The 22944-nt window shown below is 45.5% G+C and overlaps 2 protein-coding genes across 2 annotated transcripts; both read right to left on the bottom strand.

The window, feature by feature from the left end:
- arrdc1.S (arrestin domain containing 1 S homeolog) lies at window positions 1-12113 on the bottom strand. The gene is given in 8 exon segments (NM_001093349.1): window positions 1-1903; window positions 2342-2765; window positions 3774-3950; window positions 4032-4214; window positions 4621-4775; window positions 4880-4930; window positions 5320-5430; window positions 11974-12113. Coding segments are annotated over 8 exon segments (1278 nt in total). The 5' UTR covers window positions 12092-12113; the 3' UTR covers window positions 1-1844.
- A 5581-nt stretch (window positions 12114-17694) lies between these two features.
- Window positions 17695-22944, bottom strand: glul.S (glutamate-ammonia ligase S homeolog). The gene is made up of 7 exons (NM_001092398.1): window positions 22891-22944; window positions 21349-21527; window positions 20614-20775; window positions 20152-20298; window positions 18949-19076; window positions 18664-18863; window positions 17695-18365 (listed from the first exon to the last, which is right to left on the bottom strand). The coding sequence occupies exons 2-7, from the start codon at window positions 21512-21514 to the stop codon at window positions 18053-18055; spliced, it is 1116 nt and encodes a 371-aa protein (NP_001085867.1). The 5' UTR covers window positions 21515-21527; window positions 22891-22944; the 3' UTR covers window positions 17695-18052.

Raw genomic sequence — 22944 nt, 5'->3', positions numbered from 1 at the left:
TACGAGGAATAAAAGCTTTTATTTACAAGTGAAGCAGCAATGTTATTATTATTAAGGACAATAAAAGAGATCACATAGAAGCAGCGCCGGTCACATGATGGGAAATCTCTTGAGAGAACGTGAAACCCCCCCCTGAACAAAAATATTAATTTATACACACACACAACAATATACACAGACTCGCCCCCGCAACCAAATCAGTGACGCTTCCGTACATATGATATTTCCTAATTATACGTTCAACACAATAAGAGTTCTAGATGAAACCTACAAGGAGATTACAGGTGGCCATATTGGGTGTCCAAGGAAAGGAAGAAAAGTGCCACTGTATTTTGGTTCAAAGCTTCTTAAATCAGGAAAATCTACTCAGGTAATCTGGGGTGAGCTGTATTCAGCCAAGGAAAGGTTAAACCTGTTTGATATGGTAAATATTTTAGGGGGATATTTGATTGCAGGAACGGAAAAACGTTCAGAAGGTACAGAGAGGGTATTGGCAGGGGGTGTGTGGCCAAAGAAAGGTTCAACCCATCTGATAAGGGGGCAACTGTATAGGATGAGCTCTATGCAACCAAGAAAAGGTTAAACCTGTTTGATAAGGCAATGTAGAAGAGACAACATATGCTCTCCAACCGAGATTCAGTGTATATGACTAAAGCTATCAATTTTCCCCAAGTCTCCAGAATAAGCCCCGGCCTTCTATGTCTCAGGAGCGTAAAGGACCAGTACCATTTAGAGCTATAACATGGAAACAGCTGGGCGTATGAGTGCATTGCTTAAAGTGCTGGTTACTTTGCCTCAAGGCTTGTATTATAGATCAAATGATAATGTCCATCTGTTTTATATCGGTGGTCAGAGGTGCCATCATGTCCGACCTACCTACCCATAGCCACTGGGCCTGCTAAAAGTTTGGGTTCAAGTAGAACTGTAGGGTGGTTAACATTTTACAAGGATGAGCCATTAGAGACTCATTAGGACCTTCCTAACAAGCCAACCAGATCCTGTATAGATAGAGTTCCAGGTAGTTGGGTCGATACGGTCACTTTAATTGTGCAATTGGAGCATGAGATATGGTAGAAATTCCCCCTCCCCCCAAATATAAAGTGCATTGCTTTTCCTGAGTCAGGAGGGAGTGTCAGCATAAGAGATCCAATCTAAACCTGCCTTGTGGACCACTTCGGGGATTGGTCGCCACAACGACGAGGCGATTAGTCGCCAGGTGACCTTACCCTAATAAGTATACTTTATACAGATAACAGGGGGCATAGTAAACCTTTCCAGCTGTTTTTGAATTCCTTGTGGCTTTTGGGGAATGCGGGGGAATTGCAGTTTAAACACTGTTGAAGGGCCAAAACGTCATGAAAATTAGAGACTTCCCTGCGAGCGAATTCGCTAAAATCTAAATTCTGTAGATTTCTTCTTATTTAAAATACACCTATTTTATTCTGATTAAAAAGAGTCCCGTGTGCTTGTAACTGCCCCTCCCTCCCCCCGGGAAGTAACAGACCAGTTAACCCTTTGGGCAAAGCCATAATTCGCCACTTGACAGTAAAGTTCCTTGCAAACAAAATGCAGTTTCTCCGCCAGAAGCCAATCAGATATATTGGAAAGAAATAATAGACTTTATAAGGCATTGCAGGTATATCCAGTATAACCCCTTCGTGCACATCCCAATATAAAAGATCCGTATCTCCTGCAGCGCCAGGGACACAGGTAATGTAGAAAGAGTCCGACAGGCACAAAGAGCATTGGAGGGTCCAGAAAAGTTGGGCTGGGGCAGGAGTCCTTGAGAGAAGGTTTAATCGAGTGATCAGATGTGCTCTTCATCCAGTGCAGAAGGTCAAGGGTTAATTGCCATTGCTGACAGTGGCCTCATTGCAGCTTTGCTCATATGATGGAGGAGCATCTGCCAATAAGAAGAAATATATAAAGGTTTTTGTTCTATGGATCTCTGTAAGTACGCATTCAATCACTGTCACCCTTCTATTGTTACACTACTTCTTGCTTCTGGGCTGCTCTCTATCCCATGGTCAAACAGGAAGTCACTCTTTCCCCTAGTTCTTACCCAGGTACAGGCTTCTGAAAATGTATTCTCCCTGCTCTTGGGCTACTCTCTTTCCCATGGACTGTCTCAAAGTGCTGACCAAAGTTTTCCTACTGCATTAATTGCTACATTAAAAAAGTTTAATGACTCCCTCTACTGGCAAGATCTATGCATTACACTACCACTGAGGAAAACTCACTAACCCTTCAGAGTCAGGAGCGAGTTCTGCTGCTCTGCCTGACCATGGTTAAGAGAACAGCCAGCTCTAGGAAAATACTTATGGAATACAGTTTGACTTACCGTAAGGATAACCCCATGTGCTGTATTCAGGTGGTAAGATCAATGTGCTGGCGGTTGGTACCGGTACCACTGCACCATCGGAAAAGTAAGGGACTGTAGCTCCAGTGGACAAACAGAGGGCGGGACGTGATGGGGATCCAACGGATTGTCCTTCTCCATCATCAGCACCAGGGAAGTGAAGCTCTGGGGCGTAACAGAAGGGGGCATGCGGCTGCTGATGCTGGGAGTGGCACTTGGTGGGGATAGAGACACTGTCCATGGGCTGGACGGTGCCAGATGCATCACTGTCCTCTGGGGGAGCTGATGGTACCACAATAGGGGGAGTCAGCGGTGCGGCAGAATGACTGAGGCGCATCTGGTTTACCGGAACATTCCCAATATATATCGGTAATGTGACTGACACCTCGGGATTCTTCACTGAAACCTGTTGGAAACCAGAGAGAAAATCGATTCTATACTCTCATATGGCACCTCCCTCCTCCCATATGTAAACAAATATACAGAGAAGGAATGTTCTGGGCACACAATAAGCTATAACCTCATACTGTACTGTCTAAGGGAAACAATATTGCACCTCCCTCCTCCCATATGTATAAATACAAATATACAGAGAATGAATATTCTGGGCACACAATAAGCTATACCCTCATATTGTACTGTCTTACTCTAAGGCAATCAATATGGCACATAACAGAAACCAAAAAAGTTGTGAGTTTTTCTCCAAAAGTAATGACCAATAAGTATAATTAAAAGTGCAAACCATTTATTATTGCGGCACTTACTAATAGGCAGGCAGAAGCTTCATGTTCCAGAATTAAATGAATTAGCAGCAACCTGTCAGTTCCAGAGCCCATCCATTAACTGCTATGAAAACAAAAAGCTATACCCTCATACTGTACTGTGTAGGGAATCATTATGGCACCTCCCTCCTCCCATATGTATAAATACAAATATACAGAGAAGGAATGTTCTGGGCACACAATAAGCTATACCCTCATACTGTACTGTCTAAGGGAATCAATATGGCACCTCCCTCCTCCCATATGTATCAATACAAATATACAGAGAAGGAATGTATGAGCAGCACAAGGATCATGCTTGTGTTAGACCAGAGGATCCATAATCTCAGCTGTTGGATGAGGATATTTGGAGGATTGGGAAGAGGTATTGGCAATCGACAGTAATGTCTATCACTGCGCAGTCTGTATACAGTGAGTCATTGCTAGATGATCAATATGTTCCTTCCAAGCTAGAACGTCACCATGGATACTGTATGGAGTGCTGTAGGAGCGATGTACCTGAAGCTGAAACATGGGAAGACCGTAATGTGCCCCAGAATCCCCTGCATCTTTTGCTAGTACACTAGTAACAAACAATATAGAAGTAAAGTTATGCAGTAGGGCAGCACCATCACCAGGTATAGGTATCTTACCTGAATGTAATAGTCGACATGGATCAGGTTGCACCCCTGCAGAATGGACTGTGGAAGTGCCGGGACCAGGATCTGCTCATCCCAAACAGCCCGTTTCCAGGCCTTCACCGGGGCACCTTCCACCTCTGCGATGGTCCTCAGGTCATACACCACCCTCTTAGATTTGTAGGCAATTTTCTAACAGCGGAGAAAGAAACCAGTGAATTTACAAAAACCCTACAAAATATTTTGGTTCTATCCAGTGAATTGCCTGCTCACCTGGATGAGAGAAGCCACAATTGAGCTGGTGTCCCGGCCGGACTTGTTCTCCAGTTCTGTGTGGATCTGTATGGCCTGTCCCACCACGTAACCTCTGAGGTCGGAGCTTGCCGTCAGGAGAACCTGCCCTGACTTCACCAGCAGGTAGTTGAATTTCTTAGCAGCCGACGAACAATTCTGTTGCTGGAAGAGAAAACCAACACTTGCTTGTACTGACAAAACTAGGTACCACCATGAGCACCAACATGGCACTCACGTCTACAAGGTACCGCTATGGGCACCAACATAGCACCCACGCCTATCCCTATCAAGATCTCTGCAGAGTCACTGTGGGAGGAAATGTGATTTAATCCCTTCTCTTTTCCCAATGCACCATAAATTCCTCTTAACAGACTTTTTCTGAGAGCTCAGGCAGCAAAGAAAGGGTAAGAATTCATTGTGCAACTCTTCCCATCATCCTTTGAAAGGGGAGGGCCCTAAATCTGCAGATTGAAGCTGGTAAAACTGTGCGCACTGACTAGGCCATTTGCTAAGGAATTAAAAACCTTAATTAACAATAATCGCTGACCCTAATTATGGTGCCCCTCACCTCGATTTCCGGAATTTCATTCAGGTCCAGAGGACGCAGGATATAAAAAGGTCTCGTGCTCTTATAATCTTTGGAGAGTCTCTTGGTTTCTATCACGGCTCGAACCTGATTCATCACCTTCCCAAAGGGACCTTCGAACGATGTGGGCGACGACACTGCACCCGACAGAGACAGAAATGGTGGGTCAATCGTGGCACTTGCCAAAAACTCTACGAAGTATCCCCATTCTAGCGATGGTTACCAGCCCCCCCCCCATTACCTGGGAGTAAAAACTGGAACGGGAAGGTGTGTTCACCTGGTGGCAGAATTCCTGTAAAAAAAAAAAGAAACAAAGGGAAATGGTTATACCAATATCTCATGACTGTGAGTTAGGTCCCCTTGAAGTGCTTATATTAAAAAAAAAAAAAAAAGCTCTTTACAGAGGGAAGGGGATCAATTAAACCTTTGTCCTATGCGGACTTATGTCACAGTTCACATGGAAGTAGGGGTTAGAAGTCCAATTTTTTTGTATTGCGGATGACATCATAAGCCCTGATGATGTCATCAGCTGACACATTACGAGTCCTAAGAGACTGACTGCACAAGATCCATTGCCTTTATTGTATTTGGCCCAGTAACAATCACAGGAAGCCATATTTCTCTGCAACCTTTATGGTCAAGAAGTTGCCACGTTGCTCATACCGTAGGGGTCCCACTTACCTTTATCCGCCAGGGAGAAGGTGCTGCTGAAGTATTGCTCCTCCACATTCCAGGATGTGTCGTTCACCTTGTTAGAGACCCCACAGGAGCCCACACAGCTCACCTTGATGGCTGAAAAGAAGTGAAGGAAAAGGTAACTCCCATATCGTGTCCTCAAACACAGCGCCCCCTTAGGGCGAGACACCCACATGGTATTTAGGAAATCAGTAAAGGAAACACACCCCTCGATACGAGGACCACCCCTCCATATAAATTTGTTATAGCCCCTCCCACTTCTGCAGTATTCTGCTTGGGTTCCACACCCCTAGATAGAATGACAAACTCATTTGCATAGGAATTCTATTTCCTTTATTCCAATCTGTTTTTGGTTTTCCCCATCACAGAACCTAATGAGCGTATAACGGGGTGATGCCCTGGATTGGGGTTAAGTACACAGGATCTGAATGAGTTTGGCGTTACATATCTGAGTGAACTGTGTGATAGGGTCAGCCTCACTGGCTCGCTCTATCTGCTCCACATGCACCTCACAAGCTCAGATCCGCATGGAACAAATATGCGTAATAAACAGTAATGATGGGAAGTTCCATTTCCTCGCCGATTCCAATTTCTTCATTAAGTTCAGGCAGAAGCTTCATGTTCTAGAACTAAATGAATTAGCAGCAGCCTGTCCGTTCCAGAGCCCACCCATTAATTCAACTGATATGGAAACAATTAGCTATACCCTCATACTGTACTGTCTAAGAGATTTAATATGGCACCTCCCTCCTCCCATATGTATAAATACAAATATACAGAGAAGGAATGTTCTGGGCACACAATAAGCTATACCCTCATACTGTACTGTAAGGGAATCAATATGGCACCTCCTTCCTCTCATATGTATCAATACAAATATACAGAGATGGAATGTTCTGGGCACACAATAAGCTATACCCTCATACTGTACTGTAAGGGAATCAATATGGCACCTCCTTCCTCTCATATGTATCAATACAAATATACAGAGATGGAATGTTCTGGGCACATAAGTTATACTCTCATAATGTACTGTAAGGGAATCAATACGGCACCTCCCTCCTCCCATACGTATAAATACAAAAATACAGAGAAGGAATGTTCTGGGCACACAATAAGCTATACCCTCATACTGTACTGTAAGGGAATCAATATGGCACCTCCTCCCATATGTATAAATACAAAAATACAGAGAAGGAATGTTCTGGGCACACAATAAGCTATACCCTCATACTGTACTGTCTAAGGGAATCAATATGTCACCTCCTCCCATATGTATAAATACAAATATACAGAGAAGGAATGTTCTGGGCACACAATAAGCTATACCCTCATACTGTACTGTAAGGGAATCAATATGGCACCTCCTCCCATATGTATAAATACAAATATACCGAGAAGGAATACTCTGGGCACAGGATAAGTTACACTTTGCCTGAATACTGCACTTGGCAGGGCAAGGGTTACCTAGTCTGTGCCAGGCTCTATGATAAAGGGCAGAAGGCGCAGGGAAAGGTAAGAGAGGAATCTGAGGAGGAGGAAGGGGTCTGTGTGAGTCAGATATTGGGACGGCGCCCAGAATGCTTCTTTGTTTATGCAGGGAGATGAGTACATAGAAAACGTGTGATCCTTCCTGAGCCGAAACATGCAGAGCTTAATGGTGTCTTTGTGAATTCCTGGGGCACAACAATCATCTTGGATCAATTTCCCCCTGGGGTACCATTGGGTTCTTGCCATTAAGTAGCAGTCCTTGGTAGGACTTGGGTAGTGGTGGTGAGATCAAATGCTGGACCTTTAAGGGGGCCCTAGCCAAGGAATGGAACAAAAGGATGAAGTTCAGAGTCTCTTTTTAACCTCAGCTACTATGTAGCAAAGTGCAGAGATGCTGGTGTGACTGCAGTGTCTCTACTGGATCTGGTTTTGTCTCCTCTAATCAGTCTGTGGACTTGAGGTTTCGTAGAAAACAAGAGAGTTCTAAAATATGGTTTCTTTACACTTTAAAATGCAAGGCTCCGATGTCAGATGCCGCTTACAAAATGAATGCATTTATGAACATGCCACTGTTCCCTCTGACATGGGTTCATCCTAAAGGAAGGCTTGTATTTCCCCGTTTATATCTAATTTTTGTGATGTTTAAAGGGGAAGTTAACCCATCGTGTTGTTGTCAACATGTGGTGGCACTGCAACTTCTAGCGACATTGTGTCGTTTTTAAACACATTGGAACATGCAGTGACTGTGCTGTCGTACAGCGGCATTGCAAAGCAGTTGGGGAATGTAGGCTGGTCACGTCACTGATATGACCTCACCTGTCAGCTGTGCACTTTGGCTCTATGCAATGGAATGTGTGTGTCAGTTGTTACATCATCACAGGTGTAATTAGTGAGCGAGATGCCATAGCCTTCTGTTTATCTATAGGGAGTGTCAGGACATGTCTCATGTGCCTCACGTTCTGGGCCAACACTGACTATGGCACCGACACATCTAACTCTGTGTAACGTGATTTCTTATAATAAAGGGAAGAATGATTGCCTTTAATTAGCATTTTCCTTCCCACACTGGGAATTGTGTTACATGTGGTCAGTGATAATTGTTTTTATAAAGCAAAAGGAATGTTAATCTTAGAAAGTGCAGAAGACTTTACTGTGTGCCCAGAGCATTCCTTCCCTGTATATTTGTACTTATACATATGGGAGGAGGGAGGTGCCATATTGATTCCCTTAGAAAGTACATTATGAGGGTATAGCTTATTGTGTGCCCAGAACATTCCTTCTCTGTATATTTGTATATGGGAGGAGGTTAATTTAAAGTTGAGTCAAAGTGCAGAAAGAATACAAGTTTATAATACTGCAACAGTATGCCACATATGAGCACAGACCCTTATCTGCGCTTTCCCATTCATGTCCCTTTCCTGTGGGTAGATGAAGCTGTGGGACCAACTTCCCCATTATATAAAAGTAAAAAGCTCCAATGCCATTTGATTTTATTCTCTTAGCATAATTCCCAATGATCCAGTAAGAGACCATTATCGGGGGGCCCTGCAGAACAGTTTGTACTTTTATCCCTGAAATAATTAAGTGTCAGCGTTTATATTCAGAGCCAACAGATCCTCACGGCTGAATGGCACCAGCACCTCCATAAACTCAAACTGACCCGCCGACTGGAGCCTCCGCAAAGAACCACTGTGCCCAGAACTTTCACTCTTATCTGAAACCCGACCCAAATCCCACAGAACAGAAATCGTCTGAAGATGAATGGGCGAGTAGGAACCAGAGACATCGGCTTTATTTTATACACCTGAAACCTCATGGTGGAGCCAGATTTGCTCCCTCTGGGGCCACTGTGTAACCTACATAAAATGGGACAATATTCCTGGTATTTAAATGGGAAATCTACCCAAAAACTGTTATTTGCCTCTAATTCTAAGCAACTTCCCAATATCCATTCATTCCTCAATCTGACTGGGGTTATAGTTCTGTGTAACTGTCAGTGTCTGTCTGTTCATATTCTCTGCACTGCTGCTTCGGACTCTTGAGACAATGTAGCAGAAACCAGCTGCTGAAGAGACTGCTACGCTGTTTCAAGAGTCACATGCAGAGAACAGAAAGGGACAGAGGCAGTTACAAATAACCAGTGGCGCAACTAAAATTCATTGGGCCCCCTACAAAAAAATTGTAAAATTGGGCCCTGAGTGAGAAAATTGTTATTTAGGTGGGGTTTCCCTTTTAAGATGCCTGCCATGACACTGGCCCCCTGGTTATTATCATGGTTCTATCAGTGTGTGGCAGATTGAAAAGAAGAAGGAAATGGATGAGTATAACCCAAACCTCTCACTCCACTTTGTAAATACCCGAATTTCAGTCCCAGATATGCTCATATGTGTATATGTTCATACAAATTGACACTGCAGCAGGGCCGGAACTAGGGGTAGGCAGAGTAGGCGCCTGCCTAGGGCTTAATCATGTGGGGGCGCACTTTTAAGGGGATTTTTTTTTTTAAACCCAGGTTTGCTTGGCCCTTAATAGTTTTTCAATTTTACAAATCCTCTATTCCAACCCCCTCTTGCCAGTGATTAGTACTGCGGGCAGAAGTACTCCCCACCTCCCTCTTGGCTCCAGCTGGCACAGATACATATTTGTTGCCAATATCTTGATTGCTGGTTGCACAGGTGAACAGATGATTAGGGGCAATATGATGGATTTTTGGCTGCTGCTGGCACAAGTACATATTTGAGGCCAGTAACGGAACTAGGTGGGGGCGGGCCCTGGTGCGGGCCGTGCAGCTGGGCCCCCCCCCTCGTTGATGCACGTTTTCTTTGCGGCTGCAGCGCGCACGATCTGCCGGGGGGGCCCTGCAGGGGTGCGGGCCCAGTTGCACCCCTGCTCCCCCGGTAGTTACGCCACTGTTTGGGGGCAAAAAATTTTTGGCTTCTGCTGGCACAGGTACAGATTGGGGGTAACAATATGATGGATGTTTTGGCTTATGCTGGTACAGGTACAGATTGGGGGCAATCTGAGGGATTTACTGCTGTTGGCACAGGTACAAATGGGGGCAACATGATAACTGCTGGCACAGGTACAGGGGGCTATTTGAATGGTAAGGTGGGAAATGATAATGCAGGACTGGGTGGGGGGCACTAATTTAAGCCCTTGCCTAGGGTGCAAAATACCTTGGGCCGGCCCTGCACTGCAGCACCCTCTTTTTTTCTAGCCATGTGCTTGGGGGGGACCTGTCTCCTCTGCACCCAGCTAATCAAAGGACCATGACAGTTCAGCAGGAAACTACAAGCGCCCCATAAATCCCTTCCCCGAATAAAAGGGGTAGTAACTACAAATGCCTTGGTAAAGCGTCTCACACAAAATGACAGCTGGACATTAGGGTTAAAATCATCCAAACTACCCCACATAATCCAACCAAAGGGATGGGGCTTTGTTTAGACAAGGGATAAACAATAGAAACCCTTAACTGTACAAATAAAGCAGAACTAACTGTTCAACAGGATTTGGACTCCACAGGCTCATTTACCTGACATCACCCTTTGGTTAATGGGATATTTGGGACCGGCAGGAGCGTACTGATTGGCTGAATGATGGCAGCACGAGACCGCTGAGATGATTGCTTAGCAATTAAGATATCTGGCATGCCAGTCCTAAAGCAGGACGCTGCTGTTGTTATTGTTGCCGAGACAGGAAGTTGTGAGTCACTGGAAATGCATTCCTCCAGTGAGCAGAAAGAAGTGGCACTGAATGTGATACATTGTATCCCTGGCAATAAGAGCAATTGTCTACCCCTGACATACACACAGCAGCCTCCTTGTTCTCTGGAGCTACATTATTGCACATGTCCCCTGTCAGCACCTGAATGACTAATGAAGCGTGTAAAGAACAATACACAGTCGCACACCTTGGCACAGGAACCTTTAACCCAACAAAAACATTAGGCAGTTTCCCCGCCCCAGGCCTCAACTGAGCTCACTGCAACATGTTCCCCCATTCTCTGCTCATGGGAAACACTGGGTGAGTATGGGAAATACATAGGGAAAGAAAGAGACAGGAAGCAGCAAGTGCAAAAAGGAAGATTATTACTGACCCCATATTGGGTCAATGCACTTAAGTGGTAGCGCCCAGCACTGGCGCTATTGGGGTTAAATAGGCTTTGAGGAAATAGACTAGTTAACCAATAACCTATTCATGGGAGGGTTTGTTGCTTCTGGCAGTGTCATGGTTAACTCTGTCTTTGGCAGAATAACGGTTAAGCAATGCAGTGGGGTAACTAGATGTTACTGGGCCCCACAGCAAATTCATTTTAGGGCCCCAAAACTTTCAGAAGTTGTCATGTTTACCAATATATGTTGAAATCGCTCATGATTTAGGGCCCGATATACCTCCTGAATTCCCTGCGGCCTCAGGGTCGGTCTCCTCTGTAGTTACACCCCTGAAGCAATACGATAGGGTGCCAGGGAGGTATGGGTGGAACAGGGGATAAGGGAGCCTATACAGCAGTGTAGGGGTTAAGAAACCAGAATGCTCTAGGCAGAGAGGGGTGGGAGTCTCCCAGAAAGGCACCTGTTGGTTACAGATCAGGGTCTGGGAGATTAGTCCCATGGGGGAGGGGCCTTAAACTGAACTTTCCCTTTATGGCACCCTCACATTTCACTTCATCAGGAGGGGCCCCTGGGGGCGAATGCTGTGACACCGTGGGGTCCCACCCTGATATTCTGCCAATGCTGGGAAACAAGAAGGGCCCTGAGCTTTACTTGCTGCTCCTGAGCTTACAATGGGGGTAACTGGGCTGAAGTCAGCGAGTGACGGCCCTGGGCGAGGTATTGGGGTTCTCAAGATCAGGGAGTAGAAAGGCTCATTTGTGGGGAGCTAGTTGCCCCCTGGTGGGTATCACAGTCACGAAGAGTGAGTAGATGTAATTGGGGGCAGTAAGAGGGGTGTTTGTTTAGGGGGCAGTTTCCAGTAGGTGAATAAGCCCAGTTGGGGGTAAATTGGAGCAGTAAGTGGGGTAAGAAGAGCACAATTGCCCCGGTTATTATGGGTAGTTAGTGCCAGTAGCAGAAGGAAAGGAGCAACAGGGGCCTAAGGGGGCACAGCTGAGCCCAGGAGTTACCCCAGAGGGGGCAGTTGTGGACTCACCTTTATAAGGCAGGGGGGCTGCGGTGCGGACGGTGACTGTGCCAGCGAGGGGCTCCCCAGGGCTGTAAATCACCCGACTGTCCCTCAGGCTGATCTCAAACAGCTGCACTTTCCCCATGGCCGGAGCGGAGTGTGTCGGGCGGCGCTGGGACCGCAGCTCTCTCCCCTGTCCGCCCGCCTATCGTCAGCCTGGAACGCATGCACGTCACTCGCTGCCCCGCCCCCTGCTACTTAGTATCAGTCCCGTATCCTGCGCTTCTGTCTGTCCCTCCCCCCCCCTAGACTCGCTGCCGGGGCTGCTGAAAGTTGTAGTTGAGCAACAGCTGGAAACAGGCTGGATACTCTGGTCAAAGGAGCTTACAATCTAATTAGATGAAAAAGAATGGATGGGACACATGGCAAGTCTCCTTCTTCCAGCATGGCAGAACTGCGACGTTTTTATTCAGTGGATATAGATTAATTTCACTTAGAAGGGTTGTTCACCTTTAAATTAACTGTTAGTAAGACGTAGAGAGGGATATTCTGAGGATATTCTGAGACAATTTGCAATTGAGTTACATTTTTTATTATGTGTGTTTTTTAAGGTTATTTAACTGCTTGTTATTCAGCAGCTCTCCAGTTTTGTAATGCCAGCAATCGGTTGCTAGGAACCTAATTCCCCTAGCAACCATGCATTGATATGAATAGGAAAGGCCTGAATAGAAAGATGAGTAATAAAAAGTAGCAACAACAATACATGTGTAGCCTTACAGAGCATTTGTTTTTTAGATGGGGTCAACGACCCCCAGTTGAAAGCTGGAAAAAGTCAGAAGAAGAAGGCAAAGAATTCAAAAGCTACAAAAAATAAACAATAAAGACCAATTTAAAAGTTGCTTAGATTTAGCCGTTCTATAACATACTAAAAGTTAACTTAAAGATGAATCACCCCTTTAAAGTGCCTGTGGTCCCCCTTCCTATAGACCTGAGGGGGGGTATTGGTGACAATATTGGTGGCAACTATCACAAACGTTACCTACGTTGGCACATTGTGAGGCAACCCCCCCCAAGCCTGGGAAACTGACACCCCTTTAATATTTAATGGGCCTTTAGGGGAACAGATGAAGTTCCTGCCCCCGTCCCCTCCCTGCCGCTATTCAATTTCAAGCACTTTCTCTTTTGTCGTTCGGCAGCTTCTGTGTCTGTCCATAGGTGCCCAAGGAAAACAGGCAGTCTCAGAAAGAATCATTTTGCAGAATTCATACACTTCCCCACAATACACTGACAAGAGAGAGGAAGAAATGAGCATGTACCACCAAATTGCCTGTGGCCCTGCAGATACCCGAACTACAACTACCAGCAGCCTTTGCAAGCTCTTCGCTGGTGCAGATTCCCCTTTTTTCACATGGTGGGGAGAGTTTGACTGTAATAAAAATGCGCTAATAAACTCCCAGGAACCCCCTCACCCTCTGACACCTTGTTTTCTACTATAAGTCGCTCTATGGTTTTAGCAGTTTCCTGTTGCACAAAGAACAGAGGATTTGATACAGAACATTGTAACAGATCATGGAGCTGGAGGAGGCTGGACTCTCTACTATACCTGCTATCCCACAGTCACACTCCCTTCCCAGAGACTATTATCCCACTGTTACTATAGGCACCATCTCTCCCTACTATACCTGCTATCCCACAGTCACACTCCCTTCCCAGAGACTATTATCCCACTGTTACTATAGGCACCATCTCTCCCTACTATACCTGCTATCCCACAGTCACACTCCCTTCCCAGAGACTATTATCCCCACTGTTACTATAGGCACCATCTCTCCCTACTTTACCTGCTATCCCACAGTCACACTCCATTCCCAGAGACTATTATCCCACTGTTACTATAGGTACCATCTCTCCCTACTATACCTGCTATCCCACAGACACACTCCCTTCCCAGAGACTATTATCCCACTGTTACTACATATGCACCATCTCTCCCTACTATACCTGCTATCCCACAGTCACACTCCCTTCCCAGAGACTATTATCCACTGTTACTATAGGCACCATCTCTCCCTACTATACCTGCTATCCCACAGTCACACTCCCTTCCCAACAACAACAAAATTTCCTGGGCCCCCTGGGCTGCACCCACCACAAGCCCCACCTACAGGTCCACCCTCCCCACAGGTCCGCCCCAACCACACAGTAAAAAAACAAAAAAAATATTGGTGGCTAGGGTTCCCACATGTTAATGTTAATAAAAATAAAATTTATTGGTGGTCAGGGCCCCCCATTAAAAAAGATTTGTGGCCAGGGCCCCCCAATTAAAAAATATTGGTGGCACATGAGAAAAAAAATTGGTGGCCAAAATTGGTGGCCAGGGCCCCTTAAACATCCATGCCTTCCCGAAGTCAGCAGCTATCAGAAAGATGGGGGCCCGGCTAATCAAGTAAGTGTGGCGTGGCCGGGCCCCCCTTACCCTCGGGGCCCCCTACAACTCTCCCCCCTGTCCCCCCCTGATGGTTGCCCTGCAGGTACATTACCAGACTGGGTTGGATTCAGTTACTCAGTTCTGGTCTATACTGGTGCTTCCAATTTTATTGCTATTAGGAGAAATGTCTGTCTCTGCCCATACAATATAAATTGATCCTTTTCAGGTATTAAGATTTCTGCTTTGGGTCTGCCATTCCAGGACACACACAAAATATTACAGTTAAACTTCTATATTTGCCCCATAAACCTGAAACTGATTCCATTCTTTCCCATGAACAGGGGGGAAGCAATTGCCTGTTGCACCTCGTGTAGCGGTGAATACATTTAGCCATCATTGTGCAAATGGGCCCCTGACCCCAGGTTCTTTGAAGGGCCTGGTAGGCCCCATAAGTGAGGGCTGGCAAGCACTACGGTTCTACCATGGCTTCTAGGGTGATCGCCCGAAAGGGCCCCAAGGTGTACTGGAGAAATGTGAAAATGGAAAAATTCCAAGGAGCAACAGGGAAAGTAGATGTTGTGTTTATTTCCCAGCAAGGCCATTTATCAGCAGCAGCAGAAAGATGCATCATGGCAACTCCTACCCATATAATAGCCAAATAAGGGATATTCTATCTAAGGGAATCAATATGGCAACTCTCATCCCATTGCTCATATGACACACAGAAGTGCACTGAGCCTGGCTTATACCTCCTAGTGGTTGTTTGCTGAAACTGCAAAAATGGTTCCCAGACCCTGCCCCTTGGTGCTCCCCATAGTGGCAATTCATGACTAATATTGTGTTGGTTACACTACAGTCTCAGTACTCGGATCTCATTGGCAGAGGGAGAAAAGGGATGACCTTTGTACCCCAACTCTAATCCCCACACAATGTATTCCTGTCCTCTCACCCCCCTCCCAGCTGATCAGGTCCAGCAGGTTCCTCCGCACCCTTTCCTATTATAGGTCCCATCAGATTCTATTTATAGAGCTCATCAGTGCTAATTGGCTTGTTTGAACAGCTCAGAACCTGATCCTGCATTGAGTTTGGTGGAAGGAATTTAGCAGCGACAGGTCACTGGGCATAAGAGCTTACAATCAACGCCTCACAATTAATATAAAGGGAAGATACACACACATATTTCAACCACAAGCCCCTCATTCAGTCCTGTAGGTGCTTTCAGACTACATCTCCCATCATCCCCAGCAAGTCCTAATACTGAAAAGCCCAGTAAAGCACCCTCTTTCCAGTTTGTGGATTACTAGAGGTAAAACAAAATGACAGTTACGGGACACTTCCCCTTTGATTTCAATTTCAGTTTAGCCCCAGTTCCCTCTGTACCTGCCTTTCTGCCCTACACACCTGATCTGCAGTCATTATAGGTATTAGTGGAGCTAGAGTGCCCCCAAGTGGTCAAAGGTAGTTACTGTCAGTCTGTTACTGTCTCAAGCACACAAAGCTCTGACCAGATCAACCCTTTAATTGGGCACAGATATAAAGGACATTCTGAGCAGCTTCCCTATATCCAGCCATTCCTCCTCCTCACTGGCTTCATTGTTAGTGGCAATGGCATTGCAGACAGCCTGTCGCTGTCTGTTCTCTGGTTCTTGAAACAATGTAGCAGAAGTCAGTTCTTCTTCAGGTCTGTTAAATCAGTAGCTTATTCTATATTGCAGCTACACTCTTCAGGAGTCAGAACTCGAAGTGCATATACTATTAGTAGGGAACACTGAGTATTTTTCATTCCCACTTACAGGTCGCTGGGAAAACCCCAGACTATTGTGTTGGCAAGTTTGTCCAGAAACAGGAAGTTGAATGAGAAACGATCCCAACAAACCGGTCTGTTTCTATAAACTCAACGTATTTTATTGTTAAACTGGGAGAAGAGTAGTTGTTGCTCAGTCCCAGCCTTGGTTACGCACATTGGGTGGGAAAAAGTCAGATAAGGGAAAGAATTATGGGCGCAGCACTTGATAAAGGCTATGCCGTGTTTTTCTCACCTTTCCTGTGTAACCAGACTAGACTAGATCTATTGTAAGTGTCTGTTCCCCAACAGGAAATCCAAATTTATCTTGTACTTGTTAGATAAAAATGCCAAAAATAAAATGTATATTCATTAAAGACTTCATAATAACCAATATATTCCAGGATCCTCTGTTGCCTAAACATTGGACATACAGTTTGATTGTGTGCCCAGAACATTCCTTCTCTGTACATTTGTATTTATACATATGGGAAGAGGGAGGTGCCATGTTAATTCCCTTAAGACAGTCCAGTATAGGGGTTTAGCTTATTGTGTGCCCAGAACATTCCTCTGTATTTATACTTACGGGAGGAGCCATATTTATTCTTAGATAGTACGAGGGTATAGCTTGTGTGCCCAGAACATTCCTTCTGTATATTTGTACATATGGGAGGAGCCATATTGATTCCCTTAGACGGTACAGGATGAGGGTATAGCTTATTGTGTGTCAGAACATTCCTTCTCTGTCTTTTTGTATTAATACATATGGGAGGTGCTATGATGATTCCCTTACAGTATAGGGGTATAGCCTATTGTCTGCCCAGAACATTCCTTCTGTATATTTGTATTTATACATATGGAAGGAGAGAGGTGCCATATTTATTCCCTTCAACAGTACGAGGGTATAGCTTGTGTGCCCAGAACATGCATTCTGTATATTTGTATTAATACAAAGATGCCATTTGATTCCCTTAGACCAGTCATCTACAAACCTGGGGGGGGGGGGGGGGGAAATAGAAGCTTATGCATAAGAGTTTTGAAGATCCTTAAGCTGGCCAGACACAGAGATCCGATCGTACGTTCGGACTTTCCCATCTCCCGACCTGCCACTAACCATTGAGATCAAATAAAGTAGTTAAAGAACAGATCAGCTGATGTTCTTCCCCTGACAGAAATCGTACGATAGTTATGTCTGACAAAGCTGGTGACAGTCTCCCACTGAAAATCATACGATCGGCAATACATGCAGAGATATTATCAGCAGCCGACAGAAATGTTCTAACCTTATCGACCGACCTCCGCGGGACGAAAAATGTCGGGACTCTCCACACATGGTCCGAAAATCGTACAAATCCTCAATTCGTACAATAGGATCTTTGCGTCTATGGCCATCTTAAAGGAAAGGACTTATGTTACAGCACCATCTGGTGTCCATTGTAAGTAATGCATGTATTGCAGACAGGAGGAGGTAGAGAAGTGAAGGAAGGAGGATCAGAATGGAAGCTGCCATATTTCACCCTCATATCAAAAACGCAAGTTAATAATAAAAAACAAACTTTATTATTAGGCATTAAAACACACTGTGGGTATAAGACTTCAGAGGAGCCAATTCATAAAACCCTCCCCAAAGGGATAAACTGAAGGAATCACTTGGCACTGGCCAATTAAATGTCAGCAGGGTCACGTGCTTTGTTCTTATACTATAAAACCAGCACATAGATCTGTGCAACCCCCCACCCCCAAGGTAAGACCCCCTATTTTTACAGACAATATGGGAGACACCATGCAAGGTCTCTGGTTCTAGAAATGCCTTTCCAACCAAAGGAATTTAATTCAAGTAGTATCGGGAGACGCCATACTGATTGCCCAGGAGAAACCAGCTCCCAGCTCAGTTTTTAATAGTCTTTAGTCTCGCTGCCGGTTTCGTTCAGGATGGTGGTTCTGACCAGCGCCTCTGTAACGGCGTAGGGGTCGCAGTTGGCTGCTGGCCGCCGGTCTTCAAAGTAGCCGTAGCCTTCCTGGCCCACCTGACGCGGGATACGGATGCTGGCGCCCCGGTTGGCCACGCCAGCTGAGAACTCGTGAATACTAGATGTCTCGTGCTGCCCGGTGAGTCTCCGGGAGTTGTCTTTCCCTCCTCGGGGGTCGTACACGCAGATGTGATAGTCGTGCCTCTTCCCCAGCTTCTCAATGGCATCTTCAATGTGTCTGGGGTGAGAGGGGAGAGTTAGTTAGTAGAATTTGGAATAAATATCTGAATGAAAAGCATGAAATAGGAGGGTGATTTAGTCAAGCCGTTTAAGTGTCTTGAGATCTACTGATCACCAGCTAAAGGTCTACTGGTATAGCCCGATCTACCTTTTGGGCACCCCTGTATTAATAGAAGCTGCCATGTTGCTGACTTAAAGCATACCATCACTTTGGATTCCAAATATCTCCCTTTTCTATTGGCTTAAAGGTCACTGCAACCCAACAGAACCACCAGGGGGAGGCAGGACAAACTCACTTGAGGCCTCCTTCGACCCTCATGCTCTCTGTGCTGTAGTTGGTGTGGCACCCGGCACCGTTCCAGTTTCCAGTCATTGGTTTCGGGTCTAGCGTTGCCACCACCCCGAAGTCTTCACAGACCCGATGAAGGATGAACCTGGCCATCCACAAATGATCCCCCATATCGATACCTTCACATGGACCCACCTGGAACTCCCACTGGGCAAGGGAAACGGGGAGTTAGACATTTGTTATTTTGGGTTACATGCTGGCACCCCTCTGGGTGTATAAAGTGAAAGGGTACCTGAGAGGGCATGACTTCTGCATTGGTGCCACAGATCTTGATGCCAGCATACAGACAGGCCTTGTAATGAGCCTCCACAATATCCCGCCCGTAAACCTTATCTGCCCCAACACCGCAGTAATAGGGACCTGAAGGGGAAAACAGGGGGCAAAGAGTTAAACATTGACAATAAACAAAACATTAAGCGTTAAAGGGGTGGTTCACCTTTAAGGTAACTTTTAGTAGGTTAATAGTATGACTAATTCTAAGCAACTTTTCAATTGGTCTTTTTTTTTTAGTTATATGCCTTGCTCTTCTGACTATTTCCAGCTTCTGTAACGTAACAAATGTATTGCTACTTTTTATTCAGGTCTCTCCTATTCCAGTCTCTTATTGATGGTTGATTTAGACCCTAGCAACCAGATTGCTGAAATTGCAAACTGGTGAAAAAAAACCCAATTGCAAATGGTCTCAGAATATCTCTACATCATACCAACAACTCCTTTACAGATGAACAACCCCTTTAAAGGAGAAGGAAAGGTTAAAACTAAGTTAGCCTTATCAGAAAGGTCCATCTAAATATACCAGTAAAACCCCAAAGTAATGTTGCTCTGAGTCCCCTGTCAAAAGAAACACCACATTTCTTTCCTTCTATTGTGTACTCATGGGCTTCTGTATCAGACTTCCTGCCTTCAGCTTAAACCTCATTGCCCTGGGCAAGAGCATGCTCAGTTTGCTCCTCTCCCCCCTCCCCTCCCTTCTCTACTGTAATCTGAGCCCAGAGCAGGGAGAGACTCAGGCAGGAAGTGATGTCACACCACATTAATACTGCAGCTCCTATACTAAACAAACAGAGAGTTTCTAGAGCTTTTTACTCAGGTATGGTAAAACATTCTACAGAATAAATATAGCATTCTAGCTTGCACTATTGCAGCTAATCTATTGGCAATAAAATGCTTCCGTAGCTTTCCTTCTCCTTTAAATATCAAGGGGAGAAAGGGCTGCTGCAGCCTGAAACGGCCAGTTGATAGAGAAGATGTTCATGTTGGAACCAGTCACATGTCCCCAGCTAAAAGCACCATCAGCCACAAATGAGTGCAGGACACTGATTAAGCAAACGAGGCACAGTAGACAGATGGCACCTCATTAGCCATTATATTCTTCTCTTGTTCACAAGGAGAGACGTAATAACAGAAAGCAGAATAGACCGTTAAAAGTTTTTACCTTGTGGCCCAGGGAAGCCATTTTCTGGCCAGCCATACGGGTGCCCGTTAATGCCCAGCAAGGTGTATTCTTGCTCCATTCCGAACCATGGGCGGTGATCACCCACCATCTCCATGATCTTCTTGCATGTGTGCCGCAGGTTGGTCTCTGGGGGAAGAATAGAAAGTCAGAATCTCAGCCACAAAGCAGGGCAGGACTGCTGCTTCCAATGGGGGATCAGATAGGATCTGTGCAGCCACTGGGACAGAATGCTCTGTTATACAGATAGCTAGAATGTCAGCTGCCATAAAGCAGGGCAGGACTGCTGCTTCCAATGGGGGATCAGATAGGATCTGTGCAGCCACTGGGACAGAATGCTCTTTTATACAGATAGCTAGAATGTCAGCTGCCATAAAGCAGGGCAGGACCGCTGCTTACAAGGGGAGTCATTGCCACACTGCTACTCAAAGGGGTTTGTCTCACCTGCAGACTTGCGGTTGTATTTCAAGACTTCACACATAACCAGCTTATTGGGGTCCAGGCAGAATGGGTCTCTGAACATCTGGACTGGGACAAGATACATGTCACTGTTTGAGCCTTCTGCTTGGTAAGTACTGGATCCATCAAAGTTCCATTCTGGGATTTCTGAAATAGGGAAAAAACATTGGGGAGTTTAGAAACTCACCCAACAGCTTTAGTTTCAGGGGTACCCTGGGCACCTCCAATCTCCCCCTAACAGGCCTTCAGACTGGACCACCATATCTCATATGTTATAGAAACATTGGGGTAACAGTCACCCTAAAAGCTTTACATTGGGAATTCTTTACCCTGTAAATAGTTTTTGGGTTCGGGGTGGCTACGTGCAGACTGGGTTCTTGCCAGGAATAAGCAGCACAGCCTTGAAACCACTACGGTCAGACACGAACACAGTAATCAGCGTGTGCTGGGGGTGGGGGTAATTATTAGGGCTTAGAACAATTGTGCTGGGGGGGGGGTGACATTCCTTGGCTGTAATGGGACACTCTGCATGGGAAGGGGGCAGTAAAATGAGGCATTATGGGACCAGGGATAGGAAACCAGGGTAATAAAGAGATAAAGTTTGCAGGATTATCTCCCTATGGCAGAGGTGATGGTAGATAGATTAGACAGTTTCAAGATTGGATGCCATTTTGGTAGAGACGTTTCAGGGCCCTCATTAAACCGCCAGTTTGATTTTACCATCTATGGTTTTTGGTTCCTGATCCAGAGTCCTGGTTTTGCACCTTACTCCTTCCCCGGTGCCATCGATCCAGACGTAGGTGACCTGGGCCATCCCACCTTGGGGCAGTTTCATGTACTGTTCCCTCACCCCCTTGTTGAGTCTCGAACTGTGGGAGACAGACATGGTGGCAGCTGATCTGGAAGAGAAGTGTTAGAGCTTGTGAGGTGGAGACCCAAGATACGGGTGTGTGTGTGGGGGGGGTTATGGGGCAAGAGCCCCACTACCCCCGACCACAACACAGTACAAGGAAATAAATGTTGAAAACTGCAACATCAACGTATAAGGGAAAAACAAAACACCTATTATATTACTGATCCCTTTCGCTTGTGCCAAAAACGTCACGTTTACCCTTTAACCCAGTTTCAGCCCTTTCTGTAAAGCCTGGATTTGCCATAGAAAGGGATACTGGCTCCCGAGTCACAGAGGAAGAGATTTATTTTGCACTACATTTCCCAGCATGCTCCACCAGGAAATAATATGTAGTCCAACTATAACTGGTTAACAACAACCCAAAAAAGGACCGTATTGCAGCCACATTTACTAGGGGCATATTATCAGGGTCACCGGTAACTTTTCACAAGGAACTTTAAAAAAAAAAAAAATACAAATTACAGCAGCCTTGGCAGCCAGCAAGATTTGTTTTTTCAATGCAGAGTCCATAGAAAGGGATTTAATTTGAATTAGTAGAACAAAGTGCTTGGACGTCTCCTCAGAAAAATATTGTGCAGCCAACGGATTTTAATGCAGACTAAGCCTGCAATGAAATTTAATTAAAGGGGAACTAAACCCAAACTTTTGGGGGCAATGAGAAAAATAAAATAGAAAAAAAAAAAAAAGGGGGTCTAGTTAAAGTGTCCACCCTGGGGGCTGTATCACATGGCTTATCTCCTGTACAAGGACCACTCTGCCCAACTCCCAGCAGGATGGGGGGGGGAAGGCTGGTAGAAAGACAAAGGGAACTGGAAACAACCGGTTTAACAATTGTAGAGACAAGTCAATGGTCAGTTCTTTGGGGGAGGGAGCATCTAGCTTGTTTTTCTCCAAAGCTGGGGGGGGGGGGTGTAAGAATTATTAGTGACCAGGACAAAGTAACACATAGAACGCTGAAACATTACCAGTTTCAATTCAGCCCTTCAGTTTCACATTTACCCACAGAACTCCATTGTACCTCTCACTAACCTGAATCTTATGGGGGGGGGGGGTACAGACAACTAACAGCTTCATATTTATTTAAAAAAAAAATAGGAATGGAAGAGGGACCCCAAGCCCCTACAGCCAAACTACAGAGGTTCTGGGAGTTGAAGGGTCTGCCCCTAAGTTAAAGGGCACAATAAGAAAGAAAAAAAAAAAACCCAGGGACAGTTGTAACTAGACTCCCATTGGCAGAGAAGGTGAAAGCAGAAAACATTAAAAATATTTGTAAAATTCCCCCCCCCCTTTCCAACTTAGAGCCACGTGCCCTTAACCCCAACCCCTGCTCCCTCCGCAGCCCCTCGTACCTTATGAGCAAGGAAAGCAGCACCGGCCCTGAGTCCCTCAGCAAGTTGTTGACA

The sequence above is a fragment of the Xenopus laevis genome, chromosome 8S, assembly GCF_017654675.1.
Source record: "Xenopus laevis strain J_2021 chromosome 8S, Xenopus_laevis_v10.1, whole genome shotgun sequence".
Taxonomy (NCBI): Eukaryota; Metazoa; Chordata; class Amphibia; order Anura; family Pipidae; genus Xenopus; species Xenopus laevis.
This window is presented reverse-complemented; position numbering and strand designations above follow the sequence as displayed.

Coding starts and splice junctions, on each gene's coding strand:
- glul.S (NM_001092398.1), bottom strand. CDS start 21,514: ATGTCTGTCTCCCACAGTTCGAGACTCAACAAGGGGGTGAGGGAACAG. Junction 20,776..21,348: donor GGAACCAAAAACCATAGATG/GTAAAATCAAAC, acceptor TCCCTATTTCAG/AAATCCCAGAATGGAACTTT. Junction 20,299..20,613: donor ATACAACCGCAAGTCTGCAG/GTGAGACAAACC, acceptor TTCTTCCCCCAG/AGACCAACCTGCGGCACACA.